General features: G+C 38.5%; 1 protein-coding gene across 2 annotated transcripts in view; it reads left to right on the top strand.

Moving 5' to 3' along the window:
* Positions 1-19163, top strand: part of PARL (presenilin associated rhomboid like) — a 52312-nt gene that overhangs the window by 26528 nt on the left and 6621 nt on the right. The window contains exons 5-7 of one of the 2 annotated variants that reach the window (XM_044251874.1): positions 4466-4561; positions 5151-5300; positions 7122-7192. In XM_044251874.1, coding sequence (XP_044107809.1) covers positions 4466-4561; positions 5151-5300; positions 7122-7192 — 317 coding nt within the window. The remainder of the gene's footprint in view (positions 1-4465; positions 4562-5150; positions 5301-7121; positions 7193-19163) is intronic. The other variant, XM_044251875.1, reaches the window with a different exon arrangement.

The raw sequence follows: 19163 nt of genomic DNA, 5'->3' as shown, positions 1-19163 counted from the left end.
GTGCTCAAACCCACAAACCCAAGATCAAGAGTCACATGCTCTACTGACTGAGCCAGCTGGTGTCCCCAAAATGTATTTTCTTGTTTGTTTTGTTTTTTTAAAGTAAGCTTCATCCCCAGTGTGGAGTCCAATATGGGGCTTGAACTCACCATCCTGAGATCAAGACCTGAGCTTAGATCAAGAGTCAGACACTTAAGCACCTGAGCCATCCAGGCGAACCTGTTGAGTGTTTTATAGATGTCTGTCAGGCCTAGTTGGTTTATAGTGTTCTTCAAGACTTGTTTCCTTGCTCATCATCTAATCTATTATTGCAAATAAGGTATTGAAGTCTCCAGGTATTACTGTTGAACTGTTAATTTTTCCCTTTTGTTTAATTTTTGCTTTATATATTTTGGGATTCTGTTGTTAGGAGCATGTATGTTTATAATAGCTATATTGATATATCAAGAAGATGTTACATCTTTTATCGTTATACAATGTCCTTTGTGTCTCGTAACAAATAATGTCTTTTTTTTTTTTTTAAGATTTTTATTTATTTTTTTGACAGAGAGAGATCACAAGTAGGCAGAGAGGCAGGCAGAGAGAGAGAGGAGGAAGCAGGCTCCCTGCTGAGCAGAGAGCCCGATGCGGGACTCGATCCCAGGACCCTGAGATCATGACCTGAGCCGAAGGCAGCGGCCCAACTCACTGAGCCACCCAGGCGCCCCAGTGTCTTAAAGTCTATTTTTTCTTGTTACGCTTATGGTGTACAAGATCCCAGGAATGTATTGAGGTATAAGCTCCTGTGGACATTTCATTCCTCACTTTTCCTTTTAAGATTTTTGGCCTTTTGGGCACCTGGGTGGCTTAGTGGGTTAAGCCACTGCCTTCAGCTCGGGTTATGATCTCAGGGTCCTGGGATTGAGTCCCGCATCGGGCTCTCTGCTCGGCAGGGAGCCTGCTTCCCTCTCTCTCTCTCTCTCTCTGCCTGCCTCTCCGTCTACTTGTGATCTCTCTCTGTCAAATAAATAAATAAAATCTTAAAAAAAAAAAAAAAGATTTTTGGTCTTTTGTTTATTCCAGATATTATCCACCACCTTAGGCAGCCATGAACTTAAAACACCCGCCTGTAATCGTTTTTGACAAATGCCCCCTGGGAAAAGGAATTTTGCACTTGAGGATCCAATCAAGTCAAATATAGACAGCCTTGCAAGTGGGGTCTTGCAGGGAACTATTTCCAGATAGGTCAGATAGTGACAATTTCTGGGAATGAGGCTTTGAAAGAGTTCCAGTTTCCTGTGCTACCTCTCATGGTTTTGGGGCTCCATGGGAAATGTGGATTGTTTTCATAGCTTACAGCTTCAACTTGTAGCTGAAAAGTAAGGGATGGAACCAGGGCAAGTTAAAATGCCCCAAATTTGCTGTTCCTATTGAGATTCACCATTTTTCTTAAATGCTGAGTTGCTGTAAGCCTTTAGTTAGTTTCCAGAGTTCTGAAAAAGTTGATTCTGACAGTTTTTGCCAATTTTTTCATTGCTTTGTGAAGGAGAGAATTTTTCAAGATCCTTACTTCATTATGGTCACTAATGTAATCCATTGCATCCCTTTTGGTAAAGGTAGGTGTTGAGGCAGCAGCAAACTTCCCAAATCAGCAGTGTCAGACTTGTCCAAGAGTTTTACTGGGTCAGGAGGAGAGTAACATTCCTTCTAAATGGAGATACAGGCAAAGGCCTTAAGCAGTTCTACTTCTCAAAGGAAAAGGAGGAGAAAGGAACCATTATTTGAGTTTCTACACACTAAGTGCATATAGTATTTTTTTTAAAGCTTCACTACAACTTTTATAAGATACAGGAAGATATATAAGATTTATAAGATATATATAAAATCCCCATTTTACAAATGAGGTAACTAAAGTGAAGGGGATGAAATGCAGACCACAAAGGAACTAAGTGGCACATCCACTTTCTACTTTAGAAAAGGCCATTCCCTTTCATTTATGTGTTTTCACTGTGTGACTGCTGCATTTAATTATGTTTTCTCATTTAATAAGCACTCAACTCTTTTATAGTAGATTTTATTACCCCTTTTTTACAGAAGAGGAAACTGAGGCTGAAGGGGGTTAGGCTTCTTGCCTTGGTTATAGTATAAGTAAGACAGAGTCAGTTCTGCTGGGCTCCTTTACCCATTTCTTTAGATAATGCGCAGTGCTGCTTCTGGCCTAGGATTACCACATATCCTCTCCTGTACACTGGCTTCTGGGGACCAACCATGCTGTTTCCAAGATAAAAAGCCCCTTTGTCTGGTCTGAAGTCCTAGAGTGACCAAGGTCAAAAGAAATCCTGTTGGCTATCTATGTCTTTGTGTATAGTAGAAAGAGCCCTAGATTAGGAATTCTGGCTTGGCCACTGAATTTGCCTCTGAAAATTTGGATCTTTTAGAGCCTAAGTTTTCTCATCTATAATTGACCTTCAAAATAGGATATGCATGGAGGAAAATAACTGCATTTTAGTTTTGTAATTTCTTTTTAATTTGTGAGCCTATTACAGTGATTTGTGTGCGTAGTTTGGGTATGTATGTTTATTGTTCACTGATGGGATTCTTAATCGTGGACCACAGGTTTATGAAGTGAGGGGTTTAACTACAATGTGTTCAGTACCAATATCCTGTCATGTTTTACCAAAAAAGGCCTCTTACATTTGGGTTGAATCCTTGGTGATGATAACTCTTTGATTACTGTTAACCTTGGTATCTTTGGTTATCTTACCCTTTTGTAAGTCTTTTCCCTGGTTGTGATCTCTTCAGCCAGAGACACACTCTACTTCTGTGCAGTACTGTGGTGCTTGCAGTTTCCAGAAGTGTGTGCTGTCACTGGTTTCAGAAAGTAGCCTGCAGAACACATAGGGTAGTGGTTGCCATTTTCCAGCCTAGCAGGCAGGATCGGGAACCCCATCTTGCTTTCTTTGCATTGTACCACAATTGGAGCTAACTCTTTAGCCCTGATTATCTTTGTGATCATGGAAGCCTGGGGCCAGACTATCCTCAGGGCTTCTTTATGTCAAGATACCAGTCACTATGTACAGGAGCCTAGACCTCAGAGAATTCTCTGGGTAATAAAGATGTGTAACTCTTCCACGAGAAACTGAGACTGCTCACTTCCTTAGGATAAACCTTCTGAGATCTGTTGCTCCATCTGAGGAGGCTCCACCCTTCCTTTGCCCACCCTACTTGCCCAGGGTTGCAGGCTCCTCATTGGGAGGTATACATAGTCCTCTTACTTGCCTTGTGTGTGACCTTTTTTCCCTCATCCTTTCATGAGTAATGTCCTCACCATCTTTGAAAGTGTTGACGCACCACCAGTTGTAAGATGCATTATGATTACAGATACTAAAATGGAGAGAATCTGTGAATCTGTGAAAAATGGTAGCTTCCTTTCCTACCTAATGGTCAAATGGGGAGAGCAAAACCTGGAGAGACTAGTAATGCTGAGGTACAGCTGAGAGCCTTACAGAGGAACAAACACAGAAAGCCAAAGGTAACTCCAAGACGTAGCAGCCGGTGGGGATCATACAATGAATATCTTCTAAAATAAATCCTCTTACCAGGCTGTTACTGGAATCAGTGCTTACTGTTACTGAAGAAGGTGAAAGAGCTAGCTGCCTATTGCTGAAAGAAACTGGAGGAATGAGTAAATGTTTAAATTCCTTAATTCAAGTAGATAAGTGCCTAGTACATGGGCAAGGAGTTGTGGTGCCTTAAAATTAATGTCTTTTTTAAAGTTTGTAGTTTTTAAGAAAAACTTGATTTTTCACAAAAATGTAACTGAATAGTTAATTCTATCATTAAATAATAAACCTACTCAATTTAGTGGTAGTTCTAGCAATATTAGTTCTTGCAGAAAAACGAAATGGTCACCCAACTCCCACATGTAAACAGTTTCAATAGCAGTTGGAAAATTCTTCCAGATTATTCCTGAATTCTTATCTGACAAGTATTTTTCTCAGACAAGTGGATCTTCATTTATCCAGATGATACATAAATATTTCTATAAGTTTAAGAAGTCTATTATTCCCTGTGGAAAAAGAAGCTTGTTATATAGTGTAGCTTTTCTGGTCCTGGCCAAAGAACCTAACTCTGTACATTACTTGTCTCTGGCTTGGCCATTTTCAAACGGTAATTATAGATCCGATTGTTGTTTATTGAGAAGAGTAAACTATTCTGTAGAAGTGAAAATACGGATCTAAGTGAAGGAAGTCAGCTTCTAGGACATTTGCAGTTTCCTAGGAATTTTCCGACTGCACCAGTGCATATAGTTTGATACTTGAAAACATTGATTTTACATACTTTCCTTAACTTGCCCTCCCTTACCCCCCCACCGAGTATATAATATTCTTAAATAATTGTGGTAGAAAATCTTATTCAGGTGGACTTTCAGACTTTCTTTCTTCCTATTTTTAAAGTCCCTAAATTATATATTTTTATTTTGTAGGTATCATAGCAGCAAATGTTTTTGTATTCTGTTTATGGAGAGTACCTTCTCTACAGCGGACAATGATCAGATATTTCACATCCAACCCAGCCTCAAGTAAGTCTTCTCATGACTTTATTTTGAGGTAGAGGTAATATGAAAGAAATAGGTTTTATGTTAATTGAAATGCTATAAAAAGGATGAGTTACTTGTCAACAATTATAAGCAAAATCCAGAAGATAGACTGTAAGTTCCTTGAGAAAAGGGACCTCCTCTCTTAGTCTTATGTCCCAGGTACTTAAAATGCATCTTGTACATAGTAGACATGTATTTTTTAATGACACAAGATCTATGATCACTACAAGTTTACTCTTGGGAGGATACTGTTATACAACTGCATATCTGTAGTAAAAATAGCTTACTAATTCTTTTTCTAGGTAATTTTTGCCATAAGGAAAAGTTGCTTTCATTGAACTGAGAATTTTTATTGGGTACTTACTAAATAGAAGAAATTTAAGATAAGTTTTTACCACCTTGAAAAATACTATGGTAAACCATCTTATTTAAACTTTTTAATTGGCTCTATTTTTGCTTCTTATTTTGAGTTTTTCATAATAGTAGTGAAAAAAATCTAAAACAGATCATATTTAGATCATGGCTGTGTGTCCTGTGATTACCAGACCTTTTTTTTTTTCCCCTCTTATAGAGGTCCTTTGTTCTCCAATGTTGCTGTCAACATTCAGTCATTTCTCCTTGTTTCACATGGCTGCAAATATGTATGTTTTGTGGAGCTTCTCCTCCAGCATAGTGAACATTCTGGGTCAAGAGCAGTTCATGGCAGTTTACTTATCTGCAGGTAAAAAGCTTTAATCTGGGGATCTTTCAGCGTATAAGCACTTTACCTACCTGGAGTAGGAAGGAAGGGAATGATTATAGCCATATTCTACACATGAAGTTTGTGTATAGAGAATTGTACAAACTATATAGAGAAGGATATCACAGACCAGCGGGGTTATCTTTTCTGCTTCTCATTTTGCTGGTTTCTTTTTAGATTATTTAGGTATGTTTAGTTTTAAGTTAGGATAGACAGGAGTTAAGGTTTAGTGTAGAATTTAAGAATGTCATTTTATCTCATTAGGCCTTGGTTTCTTTAGCTCAGATCCACCGTTTTATAAATAGGTGCTTCCCAGACTCCCTGGCTGTCTCAATCATCTGGATCTTTGTTAAATAACTTTAAGCTCATTTACCACAGTGTGTTCACTTTCCAGAAAGCTTTAGATCAGAACTTTGTAATAATTAAACTATCAAGAATGAATTTATTCTGCAAGCATGTATGTTAGTTTGGAACCACTCCAGTCAGTCTTGAAGATAACATCATTTCCTGATTTCAATTAGGAAGTGGTAGTACTGGATTCTAGGTTCCTAGATGCTACTAAACTGACAAGTGGTCAGTTAAATTTTACCTGTTTGCAAAATATACTTAATTTAAAAACACACAGCATAAAAATTCATTTCTGAAATACCTTCATTTATTTTTAATTAAAAATAATTCAAGTTTTTGTTTTGTTTTTTTAATAATCTCTGTACCCAACATGGAGCTTGAACTCACAGCCCTGAGATCAAGAGTGACCTGTTCTTCTGGCTGAGCCAAGCAGGCACCCCTGAAGTCCATTCATTTAAAAACAGTATATTGGGGCATCCGGGTGGCTCAGTCTGTTAAGTGTCTGCCTTCAGCTTAGGTCATGATTCTGGAGTTTGCTTCCCTCGCCTGCTTTGCGCCTCTCCCCACCCCCATGCTGTCTTTCTCTCTCACAGAAAAATAAAATCTTTTTAAAAATAAAAAGTTTATCTGGGAATCCTACTGTAGTGTGAAAAAAGCACTTGAGAGCTTGAGGTCAGAAGACCTAGTTTTATTAGACCGTATTTCTGCTACTTGCCATCTGATGTTGCAGAAAAGACTATACACTTTCTGAAGATATTGATACTTATTCTTTCGTGACATGGGGTTGTGGAAAGGATTAAATAGAAGCATCTACCACAAGGCCCAGGATGGGTGGTTAATCAGTTTTATTCAAATATCATGCATCTGATCCCTCAGTACTAGAAACTGAGCAACATCTTTGGCCTGTACAGAAGTGTATAGTTCTTTCCCCGTGTACTAGTCGTATTGTTGTAGGTACAAACAGGTCTGTTTCAGGTGCTGCTAATTCCTGCTCTCTAGGAAGTTTTAAAAATGAGCCACATTCATCTTAGATGACATAGAAACCACAGGGACTTGTAAAAGATCATCTAGTCTAGATCTGCAGCAGAGTCATTTGGCAAGCTGAGTAAAATATAGATTCCCTGGTCCCACTCCAGAGAATCTGATTTTAGTGTTTGGAGTGCAGCCCAGAGGATTCCCAGACGGTTGATGGGTTTGGAACTAGTCTCTTTCATGTTATAGATGAGAAAAGTGAGAACTGAGAAGTTAAGTGAATGACCCTATGTCATTGAGTAAGTTGTGCAGTTGGTCAGACTTCTTTTTATAAATACCTGAAGTGATAGTGTAGGTATTCATGCTTGCACCTTGTACTGACCTAGGTAGAAATCCGTCACTTAGTCTCTGTGAGTTGGGCATCAGAAATGGAAACTACTTTTATACCTCACTAAAATTATCAAAATATGACTTATTTCCCAGGTGTTATTTCCAATTTTGTCAGTTATGTGTGTAAAGTTGCCACAGGAAGATATGGGCCATCACTTGGTGCAGTAAGTATTTCTAATGTAAATTTTCTTAATTTAGTTTTTATACATTTTGACATAATATTAGTCTTACAGAAAAGTCACATAATTATCACAATGACTTCTATGTATCCTTTACCCTACTCTTAAGTACAGAACCACAGTACAGTTATCAAAGCCAACAAATTAACATTTGTAGCAGTACTAATTACATTAATGCTAATCTGTATCTAATTTAGAATTCATACATCTGTAGAGCCTTGTAAACTTCAGGCTAGCTTTTGACTGTTGGTCATTTATATATACTTACTGGAAGAGTACAAATCAAGTAGAGTAGTCAGAACAGTGTGTGTCGTCTCCAGAAACCAAAGAGCCTAATCTAGCACTGGAAAATTGAAAATAATTACAGATTTGATTCTGGTATTCTGTCCTTCTGTTTAGTCCCTATTTGAGTGTCTGCTACACAGATTAGACTAGTAGGCACTGTACTAGAGACTGGGGATATAGCCGGTGAGCAGGATGTTCGCAGTTCCTGTCTTTAAGAGTTATGTTCTGGATGCTTAAAAACACAAAAAAAGCACAAATGTGTTTTCTTTTGAGTTTAATGGCGGATTTCTAGGCACATGGAAATCTTTGCATAACATTTCTCTAAAGACTACACATTCATTTTGTACATATTTAAATGCAAATCACTTAAATACATTCAAATAGGGGTTTCATATTTGAAGAAATTTCTTGAAGGTTCATTTTTAGAAAAAGAATTCTAATGTTATCATCCCATAATGTGTGTGTTCCTCAGATTTGTGTGTACTTAATTTCCTGAGACCTGTATCTTGTCCTATCATCTACTTGATTTCTTAAGCAACTCTTTTTGCCTTCATGGAATGTTTTATATATAAAATTTGGTGCCAGTACAATTTACGTATTTCATACCCTATCCTTTACCTCATTAACCAACTAAGCACCTGTTACATGAAGGCAACGAAGACAACTGGGATGAAACAGAAAAGGACTTTGACTTTAATTGGGGGGAAAAAACATTGTATACATACATAATACACACTAAAAAGGCTGAGTGTTCTTTTTGTTGTTGTTGTTTAAAGATTTTATTTATTTATTTGACAGAGATCACAAGTAGGCAGAGAGGCAGGCAGAAAGAGAGGAGAAAGCAGGCTCCCGGCTGAGCAGAGAGTCGGATGCGGGGCTTGATCCCAGGACTCTGGGATCATGACCTGAGCCGAAGGCAGCCGCTTAACCGACTGAGCCACCGAGGTGCCCCTTACCTGTGATTTCTAGATCATATTACTGAACCTCTCTGAACTTCAGTTTCTGTATATAAAATGGGAATAACACCTCTTTCAAATCTGCAGTGCACGTGTGCTTAGAAAGCTTAGCATAATAAGGAGCATGTACTAGGAAATGTAGTGGGAGTTCCTGTTTAGTCATCGAAATTCTGTAGAGCCACGCCAGGATAAAATTATTGTCACCCATAATTAAAGAAAACAAAATCACCAGGAATAAAATACTATTGACAAAGTTATGTTAGAAAATAAGAAGTATTGGTCTTGGGGCGCCTGGGTGGCTCAGAGGGTTAAAGCCTCTGCCTTCGGCTCAGGTCATGATCCCAGGGTCCTGGGATCGAGCCCCGCATCGGGCTCTCTGCTCAGCGGGAAGCCTGCTTCCTCCTCTCTCTCTCTCTCTCTGCCTGCCTCTCTGCCTACATGTGATCTCTGTCAAATAAATAAAAAAAAAAAAAAAAAAAAAGAAGTATTGGTCTTACTGGCTTCATTGTAATCCTTTGTTAAAGGGTGAAGGGGACTATTGAAGAATACTTGTCAATTAACAGTGGCATTAGGGAGCAAGAATATTGATTGGATTTTGGTAAGGGTTTTGTTTAGCTAGAGCTCTGTGTACTCTGAATCTCACTTAAAAATTGTTTAATAGTTATTGGTAGGAAGCTTTTCTCCAGTCTGCTTTTCAGAAGTTTATTGTCTGTGAATGTAGCTCTCAACCTTGAGATGGCAGAGATCAATACAATGTTTGTTGTAGGATGAGCCTGGTGGTGGGTATTAAGGAGCGCCTGTATTGCATGGAGCACTGGGTGTTGTACATAAACAATGAATCTTCGAACACTGCAAAAAAATAAAGTTAATTATAACAGGAAAAGTGTTTGTTGTAGGAAACAGCATTTGTTAAAATGTTAGAGAAATTTTTTTCACTTGATGTTGTAGTTTATTAATAGGCCAGATTTGCTCACCAACATTATAACTTACTATAACTTCATTGATTTCAGTATCACTGATTTAATCTGTACATAAAGTGAATTAGCTGCTAAATTAAGAAAGTATCTTTAGTCTCTTCCTACAGGGTTACAGGTAAAATGGTCACTAGAACTGATTCATTTGGAATTCATTTTGATTCATCTGTAGTGTTTGGAGTGTATCTCTTTGTATGACTTTCTTAGTGGCTGCTCTGGGTATTGCAATATGTATATATATCACTCACCACAGTCTGTTGTGTGGTGGTTGAATGAAGTGAACCTTATCTCCATTTTCATTCCTGTATCTTCCTCAAATTATAATTATCTTAAATATTCCTCTGCATACATTTAGAATATTGGCCACTATTCTTATTATATGTGCTTCAGCCACTACGCATCATTTAGAAAATTCCAGCAAAGGAGAAAACTTTTGTATTTATGCGTAATTTTTACTTTTTCCATTGTTCTTCTGCCCTGATGTTTTAAGATTTCTTCCATCTATCATTTTCATTTTATTGAAGGAATTTTCTTTAGCCATTCTTTCAGTAGGTCTGCTAGTGATAAATTCTCTTAGGTTATTCTTTGAGAATGTCTGGCCCTTCCTTTCTGAAGGATATTTTCACTGGATAAAAAATTCCAGGCTGACATTTCTTTTGGCACCTAAAAAATGTTGTGCCACTCTTTTTGGCCTCCATAGTCTCTGAAGAAAAATCCTGTGTTGTTCAAATAGCTTTTTGCCTATTAGGGAAGGTGTTGTGGTCTCTTTGAAGATTTTTTTTCTTTTTCTTGAGTTTTCAGAAGTTTGACCCTCTCTTGTCATGGGTATCTTTGTGTTGATCTTGTTTGAAGTTTGCTTACCTTCTTGAACCTAGAGTTTTTGTCTTTTGGGAAACTTTCAGCCATTACTACTTGAAATACTTTTTCAGCTTCACCCTTTCTCCCTCCTCTGGAACTCTGATAACATGACATTAGATGACTTATAATCTCATGGGTCCCTGAAATTTGTTTTTCTCAGTCTTGTCTTTCTGTTGTCCAGACTAGGTAATTACTGTTCTGTTTCAGATTTACGATTATTTTCTTTGTCCTTTCCTTTCTGCCTCAGCCCATTTATTGAGTGTTTTTAATTAGGGCACTGTGTTTTTCAGTTCTAAAGTTTACATTGTTCATTGTGTCTTCTGTTTCTTTGAGCTTTTCTATTTCTGTGCTATTTTTCACTTGTTTCAAGCATGTTTGTAATTGCTCATTAAAGCATTTTTATAATTGCTGTTTTAAAATGCCTGTCAGACAGGGCCCCGAGTGGCTCAGGCAGTTGGGCATCTAACTCTTCATTTGGCTCAGGTCATGATCTCATGGGCCATGGGATGAAGCCTCGGGTGGGCTCTGCGCTCAGCGGGGAGTCTTGGGATCCCTTCCCCCTCTCCCTCCCTGCTGCTTGCTTGCTCCCACGCTCTTTCTCTCTCAAGTAAATAAAAATCTTTAAAAAAAAAAAAAAAAAGATAAACTGTCAGCCATTTTTAATATCCATCTTGTGGGGGTCTATTGTCCTTTCTCATTCAAGTTGAGATTTTTGTGGTTCTTGGTATGGTGAGTGATTTTTTAAATGAAACCTGAACATTTTGGATATTATGAGACTTTGAATTTTATTTAAATCTCCTGTTTATCAGGCTGCCCTCTGACACCCCTCTGATGAGGGGAAGGGGTATGTTGACCATTATTGTCTGATGAGGTGTGGAGGTCCAGGTTTCCCACTAAGCCTCCTTTGACACCTAGGGGACGAGGGCTCTTGTTATTAAAGGGCAGGCCTGGGAATTTAGCCTCCTTTGTACACCTCTCCCAACGAGGAGGAACAGGGTGCCTTGTTACTGCTGCCCGCATGGCCTCCACTGACTACCCTATCAACAGTGTTGGGATGCTGGCTTGCAGTCTGCAAGGGTAGAAGCCTAGGCTCTCCGCTCAGCCTTTGTTGATGAGGATTGGGCTATAGCTTGTTCTTTTGTATTTGGCTGTAATAGAGTGGTTGTTATCTAAAAGTTGATTGTCTTGCTAGGCAACCTTTTTTGGACCCTTTGGCCATAGCATTTTAGGGTGTGGGGATGGACCCATTTTGTCTGAGTTCTTTGGTATTTCCAGGTGAAGAGCTTCTCCAGAGCCAAGTCTGAGTTACATGAGGTCCAAAGAAAACCCAGGGGACTTACCACTGTATCATTCCTTAGGGTTCCAGCCAGGGTTCCTTTCCTCTCTCAGCCTTTTAGAGTCTTATTACATTTGTTTCATATGTAATGCCAGGGTTTTTAGCTGTACTCATTAGCTTGTGGAAACACAAAGCCCCTTAGAGCAAATTCATTTAAAATTCATAGTGTGAAAAAATCACACATGTGAACAATTATATGAAGATTATGTAAAGAATTAGGAGGGGCACCTGGGTGACTCAGTTGTTAAGTATCTGCCTTCGGCTCAGGTCCATCATGAACCCAGTGTCCTAGGATCAAGCCCTGCATGCTCAGCAGGAAGCCTGCTTCTCCATCTCCCACTCCCCCTGCTTGTGTTTCCTCTGTTGCTGTCTCTCTCTCTCTGTCAGATAAATAAAATCTTAAAGAATTATGAAAATTTACTTATGATGCAAAAAATTATATGCACATATTGACTGCAAGTACATAACCAGTGTACATAAATTATTGGTGGAGAATAAAAGATCTTCATCTCTAACTGTGGAGGCAGATGTCTAGAGTCTACACAAATTGGGTTTGACTCCCTGAAATTGCATCTAAGGTATATATGAATGTAAAATTTTTCTGAGGAGAAAGGGTCCATTTTCATTATACTCTTAAAGCCTCTGACTAGAAAAGGTAAAAATAAAGAATCTTTGCTTGGGGGTAGTCCCAAGTATTTGTTAAAAAAAGCAAGTTGAGGGGCGCCTGGGTGGCTCAGTGGGTTAAAGCCTCTGCCTTCGGCTCAGGTCATGATCCCAGGGTCCTGGGATCGAGCCCCGCATCGGGCTCTCTGCTTTGCGGGGAGCCTGCTTCTCTGCCTGCCTCTCTGCTTACTTGTGATTTCTCTCTGTCAAATAAATAAATAAAATCTTAAAAAAAAAAAAAAAGCAAGTTGAGATTTGGACACATAAATATTTGTGTTTGTGTAGGTAAAGGTCACTTTGAGAAAGTTCTAGAAGGACAATGGAACTGCTCTCCATCTTTAAGTTATAATAAGTACAATAAGATACAATCACAAACTGGCTTTATGTAGAAATGCCCAGTAAAGAGAATTTTCTTTCATATTAAAATACCTATAATGAGGACTTTAGTTGGAGAACATAATCATCTATGGAGAAGTAATCTAGAGCCACCTAACAATTTCAATGTTCTTTTATATCAGGTTATCAAATTCTTTTGGCCTTATTTGGAGAAGTGTATAATTTTATTGTTTTGTTTTTTTCCTCTGGGAAAATAAGGTTTCAGTGATTTTGGGTTTTGTTGAGTTGACTTTTTAAAGTTTGTTTAAAAATAAACCTAACATACTAGAGTTGCTCATAGGCTGTAAAGCCTGGAAGGTGATGAGCCACTGTTCACTCTAACTTTCCAATACTTAGTGACATTAACATCTAGTCTCCTTAATACAGTATGTGCTTATAGATTTTGGAGGCAGATGTTGAAGTTCCAGGCAGAATAAATCTTTCAGAATAAATATAAATATGTCCAGCATAACCTGTTGCACCATGACCCAGCAAGTGTTGTGGGGATATATGCCAACAGTCTTCTGCGGTGGTTCTGATATCCTTGGAATTTGCTGTGACCCATTTAGATCCTGGACTAAAGAACCAGGGAAAAGCGAACAAATGATGGAGGCCAGTTTGTATGCATGTGTGTATTTCTACATAATCAGTGATCTCCCTGTTAAGGGAAGTCAGGATTTTAGAAAAACCTTGTGTGTTAGACTTGTGTTAGAAGCCAGTTTGGTCAGTATTCAAGAGCAGACAGTTGATCTTAAATATGGTAGATAGAATTCAGATTCGTAACCTCTGCTGTATAATTGCAGGCTCCACCAACACTCACCGGTGGCTTTAATAGGCGGTGGAGGTTTATTTCCTTGTTGTTCTTCGCATTTTTTCAGCCTAAGCACTGGGGATTTTTTGGCCTACTTAACTTTGACTTAGGTCTTTGGTTCTCCTTCCAAGGGATATTTGTACTGTTCTTCCATCCTGCAGTTACCCCAGCCCATTCCTGGGAAGGCAGCTTGAGCTAGTTTCCCTGTTTGGGTCAGCTGGCAACTATGTATTAGAGAGTTGGGATTTCTGGGATCCTGGGACTCCTAACACTTTAAAGTATTAATAATTACTGGAATGTCAAATAATCTTAGGTTTTAGAGCAGCCCTTTGTAGAAGTGGTGGTTGTGAGAAGTAGATGCTATTTTTCAGAAATAGTGTTTTTAGTATGAAAATGTAGGACCTGGGACACCTGGGTGGCTCAGTTGATTACATGTCTGCCTTTGGCTCAGGTCTTGATCCTAGAGTCCCAGGATCAAGCCCCGAGTTGGGCTCCCAGCTCAGTGGGGAGTGTGCTCCTCCCTCTGACCCTCTCCACTCTTATGCTTGCTCACTCACTCTCTCAAATAAATAGTCTTTTTTTTTTTTTTTTTAAAAGAAAATGTCCTTTTATTTATGGGGTAATCAAATACAGTCAACTATAGAAGCATCTTTTATAAAAATCACTGTTAGGTGTCTTTTTAAAATATCCTATTTAGAAATTAAATCTTACAGAAAAGTTGCAGTACAAAGGACTCCTAAGTCTTTTTAAAAAAGAAAAAAAGCAACTTGGGTTTAATGAGATAGAATTGATGTACAAAAGTCTGCACGTGTTTAAAGTTTATATATAGGTAAGCTCAGGCATGTGGACACCCATGGAGCCAATGCCACAATCAGGATAATGAACATATTCATCATCCCTGAAAGTTTCCTGGTGTTCCTTGGTAGCCCCTTCTTCTCCTTCTCACCACACTGTTGGGCAATAACTCCTCTCCTTTCTGTCATGATAGTTTCATTTGTACTTCCTTTCTACAGTTTAATATTCATGGAATCATCCAGCATGTACTCCTTTTTGTTACTGTTCTGGCTTCCATTAACTCTGTGGTTATTTTGAAATTTATCCATGAAGTTCTGTGTATCAGTTTCTTCTTTGAATGGGTGGCAAATGTTCCGTTGTATGAATATGCCAGAATATGTATATCCATTCACATGGTGGACATTTGGGTTGTTTCTAGTTTTAGCTGTTGCAGAAAAGCTGCTGTGAACCTTTGTGTGTAACTTCGTGTGGATGTGTGCTTTCATTTCTCTTGGGCTGATACCTAGGAGTGGAATGGCCAGATCATATGGCAAATAAGTATTTAACTTTTGAGGAACTTCCAAATAGTCTTCCAGAGTGGTTATAGTATTTTACTTTACCACCAGCAGTGTGTGATATTTTCAGTTTCTTCATATCTTTACTAACACTTTGTATGGTCAGTCTTTTTAATTTGTAATCAGTATATAGTGATATATGTGTGGTTTTAATTTTTATTTCTTTAATGATTAATGATGTTGATCAGTTTTTCATGTGCTTATTTGCTGTCCATATATCTTCTCTGAAGTGTTCAAATATTTTGCCTGATGTTTATGTTTTGAATTCTGTATACAAGTCCTGTATCAGATTTGAGTTATACCAGTATTCTCTTTTAGCCTGTATCTTGCCTTTTCTCCACAGTGTCATTTAAAGACTATTATTTTTTAGTTTATTTGTAGTCTGATTTACTAATTTTTTTTTTCTTAAGGATCATGCTTTTTGGTTTCATAACTATGAAATGTTGGCTTAGCTTATAGTCACAGAGGTTTTCTCCTATGTTTGTTTTTTTTTTTTAAGATTTATTTATTTGACAGAGAGAAATCACAAGTAGATGGAGAGGCAGGCAGAGAGAGAGAGAGAGGGAAGCAGGCTCCCTGCTGAGCAGAGAGCCCGATGCGGGACTCGATCCCAGGACCCTGAGATCATGACCTGAGCCGAAGGCAGCGGCTTAACCCACTGAGCCACCCAGGTCCTATGTTTTTTTAAAGGTTTTTATCTTACATTTTACATTTAAGTTGTGTTTCACTTTGAAAGAACTGCAAAAGACTCTTGAATCAGTCACCAGCTTTTCATATTTTGCCACATTTCACTTACCATTTTCTCTATATATACATACTGTTTTTTCTGAACTATTTGCAAGTAGGTTGCATCTATCACGTCCTTTTACCCTTAAATACTTCAGTGTATATTTCTAAGAATATGAATATTCTTATATTTTTCCATAGTTCATTTATCAAATTCAGGAAATTTAATGTTGATACAATATACCTTCATTTATAGAACATACTCCAGTTTGTCCCATTAATGTCTTTTGTAGCTATTTTTACCCCTCTGAAATCATGTACTACATTTAGTGGTTATGTCTCTATGGTCTCCTAGAAGCTGGAACATCTTCTGCAACTTTTTTTTCTAACTAAGCTTTGGTTTCCATAACATACTAGTTTTGGTGTACAGCATAGTGATTTGACATTTGTATATGTATGTAAAAGTGTATATATATATATATATTTTTTTTAAAGATTTTATTTATTTATTTGATAGAGATCACAAGCAGGCAGAGAGGCAGGCAGAGAGAGAGGGGGAAGCAGGCTCCCCGCTGAGCAGAGAACCTGATGCAGGGCTCCATCCCAGGACCCTGAGATCATGACCTGAGCAGAAGGCAAAGGCTTAACCCACTAAGCTTCCCAGGTGCCCCTGACATTTGTATATATTGTAGAATGATCACCACAATAAGTCTAGTTAACATAGTTAAGCCTGTTACCAATTATTGTTACACTTTTTTTTTCCTTGTGATAAGAACTTTTAAGATCTATTCTCTCAGCAACTTTCAGATATGCTACACAGTATTAGCAGCTGTGGTTGCTGTGCTGTACATTACATCCCCATGATTTACCTATTTTATAATTGAAAGCTTGTACCTTTTGACCTCCTTCACCCATTTTGGCCCTCCCCATTCCTGACTCTGGCAGCCACCAGTCTGTTCTCTCCATACATGGGCTTGTTTCTTATTTGTTTTTGTTGTTTTTTAAGATTCCATACATAAGTAAAATCATCCAGAATTTGCCTTTTTCTGCCTTATTTCACTTGGCATGCCCTTAAGGTCAATCCATGTTGTCACAAATGGCAAGATTTCCTTCCTTCATTCATTCACTCATTCATTTAAGATTTTATTTATTAGAGAGAGTGTGCACAAGCGGGGTGGGTGGGGCAGAGCAGAGGGAGAGAGAGAGACTCCCAGGCAGATTTCCTGCTGAGCCCAGAGCCCAGCATGGGGCTCAGTCTTAACAACCCTGAGATCATGACCCAAGCCGAAGTCATGAGTTAGATGCCCAACTGACTGAGCCATCCAGGCACCCCAAGATTTCCTTCTTTTTAATGGCTGAATAATACTCATGTGTGTGTTTGTACACCACGTTTTATCTGATCATCTATCAATAGACACAGGTTATTTCCCTATCTTAGCTGTTGTAAATAACTCTAGTATGAACATGGGGGTGCATATACCTTTTTGAGTTAGTGTCTTTGGATAAATACACAGAAGTGAAATTACTGGATCATATGATAATTCTGCTTTTAATTTTTTTAATATTTTTTTAAAGATTTAATTAATTAATTGAGAGAAAGAGTGCACAAGTGAGGGGAGGGGCAAAAGGAGAGGGGGAGAGAGAGCATCTTAGAGCAGACTGTGCTAAGCAGGGAGCCTGACACCGGGCTTGATCTCCCAACCTGGAGAAATCAAGAGTCCAATGCACAACTGACTGAGCTACCCAGGTGTCCCTTTGGTTTTAATTTTTTTTTTTTTTAAGATTTTATTTATTTATTTGACAGAGAGAGATTACAAGTAGGCAGAGAGGCAGGCAGAAAGAGAGAGGAGGAAGCAGACTCCTTGCGGTGCAGAGAGCCTGATGTGGGACTCAATCCCAGGCCCCTGAGATCAAGACCTGAGCTGAAGGCAGCGGCTTAACCCACTGAGCCACCCAGCCGCCCCGGTTTTAATTTTTTTTTTTTTTTAAGATTTTATTCATTTATTTGACAGAGAGAGATCACAAGTAGGCAGAGAGAGAGGAAGGGAAGCAGGCTCCCTGCCGAGCAGAGAGCCCGATGCGGGACTCGATCCGAGGACCCTGAGATCATGACCTGAGCTGAAGGCAGCGGCTTAACCCACTGAGCCACTTAGGCGCCCTGTTTTCTTTTTTGATAGTAGCCATTCTGACAGGTGTGAGGTGATATCTCACTGTGATTTTGATTAGCATTTTCCTGATTAGTGATGTTGAGCACCTCTTCCTGTGTCGACAGGCCATCTGAATGTCTCTTTTGGGAAAATGTCTGCAGATCTTCTGCCCGTTTTAAATTGGTTCATGTTTTTTTGCTATTGAGTTATATGAGTTCTTTATATATTTCAGAAATTAATCCCTTCTCAGATGTAATTTGCAAATATCTTCTCCACTTGGAAGGTTGTCTTTTCATTTTATTGATGGTTTCCTCTTGCTGTGCAGAAGCTTTTGGATTTGATGTAGTTCTGCTTGTTGCTTTTGGGCAGCCCTTTTTTCCCCATGTCATTAAGTTTTGAACAATACAGGTCGGTTATTTATTAGAATGTCCATCAGTTGGGTTTGTCTGTTTCCTCATGATAAGATGCTGATTGTGTGTTTTGTTTGGAATGCTACACAAGTGTGTATACGTCCTCAGGTAACCCCAAATGGGAGCACCTAATGCCCATTTGCCTCTTAATGTCTGTTTGTTGACTGGTTGTTATCCTGCTTCTCTACTGTAAAGTTACTATTTTCCTTTACCTTTTAAAATCAATGTGTAATTTGTGAGAAGATGTTTTAGGATTTATCTAAGTATCAGGGTCTCGTTTGTCACCTCCCTGAAATATGAAGCATCCATTTATTATTCTGTCTTGAATCAGTTTTTGCCGTGATGGTTGTAAAGGTGTATGTCTCAATAGCTTTCCCTATGTTAGCATCTTCTATAACCATAACTTGCCAAACTAAAAAATTAATATTGGTAGAACATTGTTTAACTGCAGACCATAGGGGTGCCTGGGTGGCCCCAGTCATAAGCATCTGCCTTCAGCTCAGGTCATGATCCCAGGGTTCTGGGATCGAGCCCTACTTCGGGCTCCCTGCTTGTTGGGAAGCCTGCTTCTCCCTCTTCCACTCCCCCTGCTTGTTGTTCCCTCTCTTGCTGTGTCTCTTTCTCTCAACTAAATAAATAAAATCTAAAACAAAAACCAAAAACAACCTCCTGCAGACTATATTTGGATTTCCAATTTTCCTATGATGTTCTTTTTTTTGTTGTTTTTTTTTTTCCAGGATACTACCTTGCATTTAATTATGATGCCTTTTTAGTATCGTACAGTCTGATAGTTTCTCATCTTTCCTTCTCTTTCATAACCTTGATACTTTGGAAGAAAGTGGGAATATGTTTTGTAGAATGTCCCTCATGGAGGTTTTATTATTTTATATATATATTTATTTTATTTTATTTTTTTAAGGATTTTTAAGTAATCTCTACATCCACTGTGGGGCTTGAACTCAACCCTAAGATTGAGTCACATGCAACTGAGCCAGATAGATGCCTCAGACTTTTATTATTTTAATAAATGACTAGAACTGAGAACTTTGAAGAAGACGAATGAAGT

The sequence above is a fragment of the Neovison vison genome, chromosome 6 (genome assembly GCF_020171115.1).
Source record: "Neovison vison isolate M4711 chromosome 6, ASM_NN_V1, whole genome shotgun sequence".
Lineage (NCBI taxonomy): Eukaryota > Metazoa > Chordata > Mammalia > Carnivora > Mustelidae > Neogale > Neogale vison.
Note: the sequence above shows the minus strand (reverse complement) of the source record. Positions and strands in the feature narration are given on the sequence as shown.